At 34.2% G+C, this 12,233-nt stretch overlaps 1 protein-coding gene across 2 annotated transcripts in view; it reads left to right on the top strand.

Annotated features, from left to right (window-relative positions):
- Positions 1 to 12,233, top strand: part of ESF1 (ESF1 nucleolar pre-rRNA processing protein homolog) — a 99,792-nt gene that overhangs the window by 3,303 nt on the left and 84,256 nt on the right. For both annotated transcript variants that reach the window (XM_044663411.1, XM_044663412.1), the window contains exons 3-5: positions 5,612 to 5,904; positions 6,286 to 6,399; positions 11,483 to 11,583. In XM_044663411.1, the coding sequence (XP_044519346.1) occupies positions 5,612 to 5,904; positions 6,286 to 6,399; positions 11,483 to 11,583 (508 nt within the window). The remainder of the gene's footprint in view (positions 1 to 5,611; positions 5,905 to 6,285; positions 6,400 to 11,482; positions 11,584 to 12,233) is intronic.

The raw sequence follows: 12,233 nt of genomic DNA, 5'->3' as shown, positions 1-12,233 counted from the left end.
CCTCTCATGCCATTCCTCCTGCCCTACCTCCCCTCCCCCCCAAAAAAGGCCCTTTAAAAAGTGAAAGTAAAAATAGAAGTGACTAACTACTAGGGGTAGACTGTTGCCAAGACATACTTTTGGGCTCTTTTGGGAGCTTCCTAGTTGACCTCATATTATTGAAAACTCAGAAAGCAGAAACCTCAAATAAGTTGTTGCCTGTTCAAGCATATATGACTCTTTGTGACCCTATTTGAGGTTTTCTTAGCAAAGGTACTGGATTAGGTTGCCATTTCCTTCTCCAGTTCATTTTTACAGATGAGGAACTGAGGCAAACAGGATTCATTGATTTACCCAAGTTCACACAACTAATGTTTGAGGCCAGATTTGAACTTGGCAAGCTAAAATCTTTGTTTATATGATATATTCTTTGACCTAATCATTTTTTAGGATTAGATCACTTAGTTTCCAATTAATTTTTAATCTTTGTTTTCACAGCCCTTTATTGAATGTAACTTATTTATGGCCTCAAAAGGACGTATTTAATATGTCTGCTCTTCTGTATTTGGTTGTGAGCTTTTTATGTTCTAAGACATGGTTAGGTTTTTTTGTGTAGGCTCCATGTATAGCTGAGAAAAAGATATATATTCCTTTCTATTCCTATTCAATTTTCTCTAGAGTTCAATCTTATCTACATTTTCTAAAATTTTGTTCACCTTAACTTCTTTCTTGCTTATTTTATGGCTTATTTTTCTAATTCTTAGAGAGGAAAGTTGAGGTCTCCCCCCCCCCCCCCAGTATTATTTTATTGTTTATTTCCTCCTATAACTCATTTAACTTTTCCTTTAAGAATTTGGATATTATGCCATTTGTTGCATATATGTTTAGTATTGATATTACTTCATTTTCTGTGGGTATCTTTTACCTGTAACCTTCTGATTTTTAACCAAGAAAGAATATGAGGTGTTCTCCATATGAATCTATTAACAAAGGGTGGCTCTTTCACCAGCCTCCTATGTTGAAAAGAAAACTCAAGTGAGTTCTATTTCTTGCTTATAAAGAGAGTTGTGTCCTTTTTCTGACTGGCCTGACAAATCTACCTTATTCTTTCCTTGCCAGTCCTTATTAGTGTATATTTACAGAGAGATAGACTTAGAGAGTTCAATTCTTCCTTCATTACTTCATCACAGGAGAGGTGGGTCTCTTATGCTAGCACAGTGGCAGCAAAGTTGAATAGTTAGAGCTTGCCTGCTTCCCTTACCTAAGAGAGTTCTTGTTTATAGATTAAAAAGGAGCAGATCTCCACCTTGCCTCTTAACAAAAGCCAGCTCAGTGAGATGACTTTGAGGCCTTGGAGTAAATTAAATTAGCTTTCAAACCTGAGGTTTAAGAAATTTTTCATAGAGAATTACTACAGTTCAACAATAATTTTCTCATAGCAAATGTAGTTTCCTTGCTCATCTCTTTTAATTTCGTCTCTTTTTGCTTTGTTTGAGATCATGATTGCTGCCCCAGCTTTTTTTTTGCTTTATTTGAAGGATGGTAGATTTTGCTCCAGCCTTTCATTTTAACTTTGTGTGGCTTTCAGTTTCAAGTGTGGTTCTTGTAAACAACATAATCGCTGGATTCTGGTTTTTAATTCATTCTGCTATCCACTTCTGTTTTATGGATAAGTTCATCCCATTCACATTCACAAGTATGATTATTTAACTGTATTTCCTTCTAGCTTATTTTTTCCTTTGTTCCCTCTGTCTCTCTACTTTTAAATCTTCAAAAGTCTGTTTTGCCTCTTTTAACCTGCCCTTCCTTCTACTCCCCTGTTAGGTAAGAAAGATTTCTGTACCCAACCCAGTATGTATGTTATTCCCTTTTTGGTCCAGTTCTAATGAGAATAAGATTAAAACATAGTCTGTCACCACCACCACTCCCTGTCTTCCTCTCCAAAGTGAAAGCTCTTCCTTTGCTCCTTTTATGTGAGATAATCTTTCTCATTTTTCCTTTTTCCCTTCTTCCAATACATCCCTCTTTCTTACCTCTTAATTTTATTTTTTTAAGTGATTTAATCATAGTATTCTCACACCCATGCCCTCTTTCTATGTTAACTCCCTCCTACTGCCCTAAAAATGAAAAAATTCTTAGGAGTTACAATTATCATCTTCCCACATAGGAATGTAGGCTTTTTAACCTTATTGGTTTCCTTGTGATTTCTCTTTAATGTTTATCTTTTTTGTTTGTTTGTTTCTCTTGAGTTTTGTATTTGAAAGCCACATTGTCTATTCAACTCTGGTCTTTGTATCAGGAATGTTTCAAAGTCCTCTGTTTCATTAAGTATCCATTTCTTTACCTGACTGATTATACTAAATTTTGCTATATACATTGTTCTTGGTTGTAATCATACCTCTTTTGCTTTCCAGAAATTCCAAGACCTCCAATCTTTTAGTGTAGAATATCTGAATCTTGACTATAGCTTCACAGTATTTAAATTTTTTCTTTCTGCATACTTTGCAGTATTTTCTCTCCTTTACCTCAGAGTCTGAGAATTTGGGGATCTCTTTTAGGAGGTGATAAGTGGATTCTTTCAATTTCAGTTTTGCCCTCTGATTCTAGAACATCAGAGCAGTTTTCCTTGATAATTTCTTGAAATATGGTATGTAGATTCTTTTTTTGATCATGGTTTTCGAGTAGTACAATAATTCTTAAACTATCTCTTCTCAATCTCGTTTTCCAAGTCAGTTCTTTTTCCAATGAGACATTTCACTTTTTCTTCCATTTTTTTCTTTCTTTTGATTTTGTTTTATTGTTTCTTGACCTCTTATATAATCATTAGCTTCTACTTCCCCAATTATAATTTTTAAAGGAAATTATTTTCTTTGGTGAGATATTTTATTCTTTTTTATTTGTCCAATTCTGCTTTCTTTAAATGGTCTTCTCTTCAGTAGATTTTTGTTCTTTTACCAAATCATTGACACAGTTTTCATAATTTTCTTACATTACTCTTATTTCTTTTCCCATTTTTCCTCTACTCTTATTTGACCTTTAAAATCTTTTTTGAGCTCTTTCAAGAAATCTTCTTGGGGGGCAGCTGGGTAGCTCAGTGGAGTGAGAGTCAGGCCTAGAGACCAGGAGGTCCTGGGTTCAAACCCGGCCTCAGCCACTTCCCAGCTGTGTGACCCTGGGCAAGTCACTTGACTCCCATTGCCCACCTTTACCAATCTTCCACCTATGAGACAATACACCGAAGTACAAGGGTTTAAAAAGAAAAAAGAAATCTTCTTAATTTGTTTCCAGTTCACATTGTTCTTTGAGGCTTTGTAGCTGTTTTGACATTTCTTGCCTTCTTCTGGATTGTCTCTTGATTTCCCCTGTCCCTATAGTAGCTTGTTATAATCAGGTTCTTTTTTGTTTGCTCATTTTCTAGCCCATTTCTCAACTTTTAACATAAAGTTAAGTTGATTTCTGTTCCTTGGGTGGAGAGGACCCTGTCCCAAGCTTCAGGCCTTTCCTGCTATTGTTTTCAGAGCTAGCGCTGTGGGTCTGTAGATTTTTGGTGCTTCCAATCTAAGAAAAGGTATAGTCACTTTTCTTCTGATCTGTGCTCTGATATTTATCTGGGTAGGGACTTTGTTCCCCTGTAGCCACCAGCAGTAACACTCCTATTATCCCTGGGACTGTAACTAGGTCCCTTCACTCTCCTAAACCTGCAATTGCTATTGCTTGCCTCTGCCTAGGAATTGAGGCAAGGATCTCTATTCCCCTGTGAACCAATACAAGCACTCTTCTTTCCTTCATAGAGCCTCAGCCTAGCCCCCTGCTCCCCTTTACCACGAGTATTGTTGTTCCTTTTGGCCCTGGGACTGCCTTGGAACTTTGGGCAATGCTACAGGGTCCTGAACCTAGCACCAGCAAAGGGTCCCCCCTATAGGCTGAGACTCTGGAAGCTGCTGCTGCTTCCCATGCAGCCATACCCAAGGTTTGGCCTGTACTGCACTCCCAGGTCCTGCCACCACCCTGCTGAGACCTTTCCTGCCAACTTGCTAAGTTAAGTTGTTTGGTGCTTGAATATTGCTGTCCTCAACTTTTTGTTAGTTCTGCCTCTCCAGCATTTGTTTTGAGGACTTATCTTAGAGCTGTTTAAAGGGAATTTCAGAAAACTTGGCTGAGTGCTTCTCTAATCCATCTCTGTTCCACCCCTTTAAGGGTATACTTTGCTTCTGACTATTTCCTTTCTTTATCTAGCTTTCTTTCCTCTTGTTTCCCCCAATACTCCTTTTGCTTTGTTGCATAAGATGAATTTCTGAACCCAATTGTATGGGTATATATATATATATTCTTCTCATTCTTCAACTAGTTGAGATGTGGGTGAAGTTCAAGTGTTGCTCACTCCCCTACATTCCCTATTCTCTATATAAACTCTTCCTTGTGTGCCCCATTTATGGAAGATAATTTTTCTCAGTTCTTACTCTTCCTTTCCTCCCCTTCCAATGCATTCCTCTTTGAATTCATATAAATTTAATAGAATTACACCCCAGTCCTCTGTCTAATTAAATTTCTTCCCATATCCTTAGTGGCATTAACATTCCAAGAGTTATGGATAATCTTTCCACTCAAAGATATAAACTGTTTAATCTTGTTTATCCTTTATGGTTTCCCCACTCATATTTACCTTTTTCTGCTTCTTTTGAGTCCTATGTTTGTACTTAAAATTTTCTACTCAGCTCTAGGCTTTTCATTAGGAATGCTTAAAAGTCATATCTTTCTTTAAAAATCCATTTTCCTCCCCTCTAGTATTATTCTCCATTTTTCTTGAGTAGTTTATTCTTGGTGATAATCCTAAATCCATCTTCTGCAGTATCATATTCTAATATCTCTACTTCTTCTTTACAGTTGTGGCTGAGTGCCCTTATGAGTTCCCTGTTTTGGCCATTTTGAGCAGTTAGTTGATAATTGAGTGTAGCTGAAAGATTGGAACTGGATATGTACATTTAAAATTCACCTGGACGGAGACTTAATCCCATGGAAACTGAGATCAAGGGAAAAGCATAGAGAGAACAAACAAAAAGGGCTAGTACAGAGCCTTGGAGTATGGTACAGTGTAGCAAAGGAGATTGAGAATGAGTATTCATACAAATAAGAGAAAAACTAGGAAAGGAGAAATTTTCCAGGAGTTCATGGACCTTCCATTCCAAATTTAGGACCACTTCCTTCTCTGATGCACAGCTTTTCCCTGTACTGTGGTGTGTCCCTTTCTTCAATGTATGCAGACCTCTTTGCCTCTCCTTACTGACCTAGGCTGAACAAAAATGTGATTTTTCTTGGACTTCCAAATTAGCATTCATTATGGCCCATTTTCTAGATCTGTTGGGAAGAAATTTGATTTGGGGTGGGGAGAAAACTCAGTGTGTTTCCATAATTTTGGCTACATTGCTCTTTATCCATCATTCTATCTTTATACTTTTTTTGATGGATTATGTTGGGTGATTATAAGATATGATTTGTACTTTTCCTCTTTTTTCTAGAGTGGTACATTTTTTTATTGTGGTTCAATATGTTTTTACTGCATTTATTTTGGTATTTATACTTGCTTGAAGTTTTTCCCCTTTAATAATTGCTGACAACGGTGATGCTTATTTAGATACCAGTGAATTTGATGAAGATGAATTAGAGGAAGATACTGAAGATGATAGTAAAACGGAAGATGATGAAAAATCAGAAGATAGAAGTGTAGGAGATGATGAGGAAACCTCAGAATATGAGGATGAAGATAATGATGAAAGTGACAGCGGCCCTGATTTAGCTAGAGGAAAAGGAAATATTGAAACTAGTTCAGAAGATGAAGAAGATGATATGACTGAATTTTTTCCAAAGGAACCTAGTTTTGAGCATGCATGGAGAGAATTAGATAAAGATGCCCCTCGGGCAGATGAGGTAAGTTTTTTAATAGAACCACTTATTGTTACAGACTTAAATAAAAATTTCACTGATAGAAAATAATTATATCTTTGATCAGCTAATAATTTACTTGCTTTAGCCATTAGTTTACCTTTCTAAAGCCATCAGCATTTTACCTTAATAACCTAAGAAATTTTTGTTAAAGAGAAGACTGAAATGAATAAACAACCAGAAAAATAGAACTGAGAAATTTAATATAAATATTATTATGTACATATACACTAATTCTTAACTCATTTAAAATTTTTTTTGGTTAATTTTTATATTAAGGCAAGTTTAAAAATAAAAAATTGCAGTAGTTTTGTTTTCACATAATACTATAAATTATGACATTTATTTTTATCTTCAATTATGCAGATTACACATCGATTAGCAGTTTGCAACATGGACTGGGATAGATTAAAGGCAAAAGACTTGCTGGCTCTTTTCAATTCATTTAAGCCTAAAGGTGGTGTGATATTTTCTGTGAAGGTAAGGGCCTGATTTCACTTTGAACTTGATTCTCCTGAAATTTTATTATTACTTCTCTTCTTTTAAGTCATCTTTTATTCTTAATAAAGATGAAACATCAGTCATGAGACTAGAAGAAGACATGAAAAAGGTTTTTTATTGAATCCTCTAACTTGAACAAAGATTGTGCTAAAATTGATTGGCATCCACTCCATTTTTTAAAGATAGATTGTTGTTCTTATGACCCAGTATCCTTCCTCCTTCTCTTCCCAGAGAGCCTTCTCTCAAAACAAGAACTTAAAGAAGAAGGGAGAAAAAATCCAACTAAGCTGAAAAACACACCAAAAATATCATGTAGTAGTGTTCAATCTCCCCCTACTATGGGGTAGGGGAGATGTCTTCTCACAACTCTTTTATTTTGGGTCAGTTTTTTTGAATGAGTTTTTATTGATATCTTTAGTTTTAATCACCTAAATTTTCTCCTTAATACCTCCCTTAGTAACCCTCTCAGAAAACCACTTGTAATTAAAAAAAAAATAAAAATAAGAAAAAGAGTGGAAACTTTAAGCAAAACATTAAGACAGAGTATCGATTTTAAAAAGGAAGGATTTGCACTACAAATCACATTAAAAGTTTTCTGGGGAAGACGTCTCAGTCTGTCAGTATAAAAAGTCCTGATATGGTATGATTTCACTGACAGTTTAACCTGGACATTACTTAGATGAATCTATTATTTCATTGATATGCCTACTCTGTTCACTGGAGGCAGATTTTCAAAAAAGCCTTAGTATATCTTTTCAAAACTCTTCCATGGAGAATCTACTCACTATGCTACCATCTTTCCTCTCATTTCCTTAACTTCTCAATAATACCAGTACATTCATAAGGGCTATCTTGTCTTTTTTTTTCTTATTCTTGCTGCTCAACTATAGCCTACCTTGTATTTCAATACATGTCCTTTATTTTTATGACTGTTATTCACCAAAAATTTTTGTTCATACTTATTTTTCTTTTCTTTTTTTTTAATTTTTAAATTTATTTGTTTGTTACAGTAAAGTTCTCAGATGTCTTCTTCTCTCACCTTACCACACTATAGAAGGGATCATTTGACCAAAAAAAAAGATATTTATATAAAATTCTGTCTTGCTCATTTCTGTTTATCTGTTCTTTCTCTGGATTACTGTTATTCTTCAAATAATATTTTGTTTCTATATTTAATGTTCTCTTGGTTCAGCTCCTTTCACTCTTAATAATTTCGTGCAGGTCTTTCCACTTTTTTTTTAACCTGCTTGTCATTTTTTATGGTTTAATAGTATTCTATGAAATCATAAGCCATGGCTTTGTTAACCATCCCTCAATTTCCAGATTTTCAGCACCACCGAGAGAACTGCTATAACTGTTTTTAAAAACATAGGGTTTTTTCCTTTTTCCCTGATCACCTTGGGAAACAAACCTAATAGTGGTATTTCTGGATCAAATCACACAATTTTATAACTCTTTGAGTATAATTCCAGATTGCTTTCCAAAATGGTTGGATCAGTTCATACAGATTTTTCTTACTATCAGTAACCTCCATATATATTCCTAGTAGGAGGATCTCCAAGTTAAAAGATATGAACAGATTACTAAATGCTTGTTTATAATTCTGAATTCTTTGCTAGAATGAATGGGCTAGTTAATTTCTTAGCACCTACTTTGTGCAAGACATTGGACTAGGCCTACAAAAATAAGTCTCTGACCTCAAGGAACTTGTATTCTTTCCAAGGAAACCTCACATACACATGAATAAATACAAAGCAGATTAAATCAATGGGGACAGCCCTCTTGTAGCTAAAGAGCCCAGGAAAAGATTCATAGAATTGGTGTTTGAGCAGAATGTTGAATGGAGCTGGGAATTTTAAGTAAGGAAGGATTGAATTCCAGGTATAAAAGCTTAGGAACAAGAAGTGGAATATTGTATCTGAGGAATTGTGTCTTGAGGAAGTAGGCCAGTTTGACTAGAAGCTATGGTTTATGACCAAATTGCAATACAATTAACATTCAATAAAGGGCCTTGTAAGCAGATTTAAACTTAATTGGAATTTAAATAATCTTAAAGAATGAATGATTCAAAGCACAAATCACAGAAATCCCAATAAATTTATTAAAGATAATGACAACAATAAGACAATATACCAGAATTGTAAGATGTAGCCCAAGCAGTACTTAGGGGAAATTTTATATCTCTAACCACTTATATCAGTAAAAGAAAAAATTAGCAGATCAATAAATTGGACATGCAACTAAAAAAACTAGAAAAACAACAAATTGATGATCCTCAATAAAACACCAAGATAGAAATCTGGCAAATCAAAAAAGAGGTTAATAAAATTTAAAGTAAAAAAATTACTAAACTAATAAATAAGACTAGGAGCTACTTTTATGAGGAAAAAAAGTGAAAGAAGTAGGCCTTGTATGATTCAATTTTCAAAAGTAAATAAGAAAATCAAATTACCATTATCAAAAAAAGATAAATGTACAACCAGTGAGGATGAAATTAAAACAATTCGCCCAGCTATATACCAATAAAACTGACAATCTTAAGTGAAATGGATAATTATTTACAAAAATATAAATTGCCCAAGTCAACAGAAGAGGAAATAGAATCCAAGACCCTGTCTTGGAAAAATAAATTGAATAAGCCATAAAAGGGGAGGTGAAAAACAAGGATCAGGTGGATTTTCAAGAGAATTCTAAACACTTAGAGAATAATTCCAGTTTTTTTTTGGTTTGTTTTTTGTTTTTTTTAAATAAGCACAGTTACGAAACACTTATTTCCTTTTTTTTTTTTTTAAACCCTTACCTTCCATCTTGGAATCAATACATTGTATTAGTTCCAAGGCAAAAGAATGGTGAGGGTTAGACAATGAGGGTTGGGTGATTTTCCCAGGGTCATACGGCTAGAAAGTGTCTGAGACCAGATTTGAACCAAGGACCTCCCTTTTCTAGGCCTGGCTTTCAATCCACTGAAAGACCCAGCTTCCTCCAAACATTTTTTCATACAAAAAGACATCTAAATAATTGGGAACATACTAATTGCTTATGAGTAGGCCAAGCCACTATAATAAAAATGACAGTTACCTAAATTAATTTATTTATTCAGTGCCATACTAAACTACCAAAGATTTACTTTATAAAGCTATAAAAAATAATAACAGAATTCATCTAGAGAGATATAAGATTAAGAATATCAAAAGAATTAGTGGAAAAAATAATGTGAAGGAAGAGATTCTAGTGGTACTAATTCTCAAACTATAGTACAAAGTTAGAATCATCATAACAATTTGGTACTGGATAAGAAATAGAATAGTTGATCAGTGGAACAGATTAGGTACACAAAATGCAGAGACAAATAAGCATAGTAGCCTGGTATTTTATTAACTCAAAGATCCCAACTTTTGGGGCAATTTCTATTTAACAAAAACTATTGTGAAAATGATTATTTGGCAGAAATAAAGTATAGACCAACATCTCACATTATTTACCCATGTTGGCAAACTAGCACATTAATAATTAAATAACTGCAAATTAAAGTAACTCTAAAGTACCACCTCCCACCCATCACAGAAACGGAAAATTACATATCAAAGAGATGTGGAAAAATCAGTGCATTCATGCACAGTTGGTGGGACTGTGAATGAATCCATTCATTCTGGAGAACAATTTGGAACTTGGCCAAAAGGGTTATAAAACTCTGCATATCTTGTGATCTAACAATACCACTAATAGGTCTATACCCTAAGGAGAGTAAAGAAAAGGGAGAATGATTTGAATCTGTATGTACTAAAAAACTTGTAGCACCTATTTTGTGGTGGCAAAGAATTGGAAACTTCAAGGGAGATGTCCATCAATTGAGAAATGGCCAAATCTGGGAAGACTTATGTGAGGTGCTACAAAATGAAAGGAATAAGCCAAGAGAAAAATCTACACAGTAACAGTATATTGTAAAGGTAATCAACTGTGAAAGACTTAATAACATCATCACTGCAGTGATCCATTACAGTTCCAAGGGACTCATGAAATAAAGTACTATCCACCTCTAAATAGAGAACTGATGGACTCAGAGTACAGATTGGAGCATATTTTTTTCCTTTTTTTCCTTGCCTTTTTGGAATATAGCTAATGCTGAACTATATCTTGCATGACTTCATAGGTATAGTGGGTATAATATTTCTTGCCTCTTCACTGGGTAAGAGGTAAAAGGAGGGAATTTAGAAATAAAAAAAAAATAAATTAAGCACACTTCTTTTGGTTATCAACTTTATGAAACCAAAAGGAAATATCAAAAAAAAAAACCAGTATAGTAATAATTCATTTTGAACACTATATATTTGTGCATATATAGTATATGAGGTATTGAAATAAGTTTTTTGAGACTTAAGAGTTGACAAAATGTATTTTGATTTCAACAATACTTTTTTTTCAAAAGCTAATGATATTCTTAGAAATAGCATGGAGGAAATGCTAAAAATGCTCAGTTTGGAATCATAGGATCTGCCACTTAATTTACCTATATGACCTTGGACAAGTCACTTAATATTCTCATCCTCAGTTTCTTTACCTGTAAGATGAAAGTGTTGCTAAGATCCCTTGCAACTCTGTGTTTACAATGATAGAGTTATGTATCATGAGCAAGACATCACAAATTTAGGTGTTTGCCCGCCCCCCCCCCCATATTATTTGGTTTGTGGCATTTATATATCTTAGATTATATAATTTTTTTAAACCCATACCTTCTGTCTTAGAATCAATACACTGTATGGGTTCCCTGGCAGAAAATTGGTAAGGGCTAGGCAATGGCAGTGAATTTCTTACCTAGGATCACAAGTCTTAAGAAGTATCTGAGGTCAGATTTGAACACAAGACTTCCCGTCTATAGACCTGGCTCTCAATCTTTTGAGCCACTTAGCTGCACCCAACTATGTATCTTATTGTGCTCCTAATGTTTAAATGTAAAGGATTCCAGAGTAAACAGAATTGTGTGGTCATATAGTCTAACATAATTAGGTAGCTTGTGTCTTTCAAACAAACTGTTTTTATAAGTTGTTCTCTGCATTTCTTTCAGATCTATCCTTCAGAATTTGGGAAGGAGAGAATGAAGGAAGAACGTGTTCAAGGTCCTAAAGAATTACAAAGTATTCCTGAGAATGCTACTGAAAAAGACTGGTAATAAAAATCAGTTAAAAAAAATATTAACCCAGATTCCATAATTTAAATTTTCTTACCATTTTGATAGTTCTAAGCTAAAGCTTATCTCTATTAAAAAGGGAGGCTGGGGGTTGGCTAACTAAATCATGATGAACCAGATCATAAAGGATAATGCTTAAGTGACATCTGATTCATCTAGTTCATGTTACTGTGATTAAAAGCCATAATGCATCTCCTTCCACAAAGTCTGTATTTCAAATTCATCTTTATTGGTCTTGAACACAGAGATATTTTGATGTTTCATAGAATTTTATTAAAACTCTGCTTTCTAACATTAACCAAAACTATTTTCCAATTTTTAGGATTTAAATAGTAAAAGGTCACCATCTATAGTACACAGTGATGATCCAGTACAATAGTAATTCGTTTTGAACACTAGGTGGAGCCATTAGTACTAGTTAGTAAAGCTTAACAGTAAGGATCTGAAAGAAATCTCAAAGTATTTGGTATCATTAAGTAAAACATTCATAATCATTAAAGAAAATTAAATTAAAACTCATGATAGGAACACATTTTAGAACTTATGGAAAATGTGAATTTAGTGCAAATATTTTGCCAAATCAATAGCTTTTTAAATTATGCCTAATGCTATCTAGATGTATTTTGTT

This window comes from Gracilinanus agilis, chromosome 2 (assembly GCF_016433145.1).
Source record: "Gracilinanus agilis isolate LMUSP501 chromosome 2, AgileGrace, whole genome shotgun sequence".
In the NCBI taxonomy this organism is placed as follows: Eukaryota; Metazoa; Chordata; class Mammalia; order Didelphimorphia; family Didelphidae; genus Gracilinanus; species Gracilinanus agilis.
Note: the sequence above shows the minus strand (reverse complement) of the source record. Positions and strands in the feature narration are given on the sequence as shown.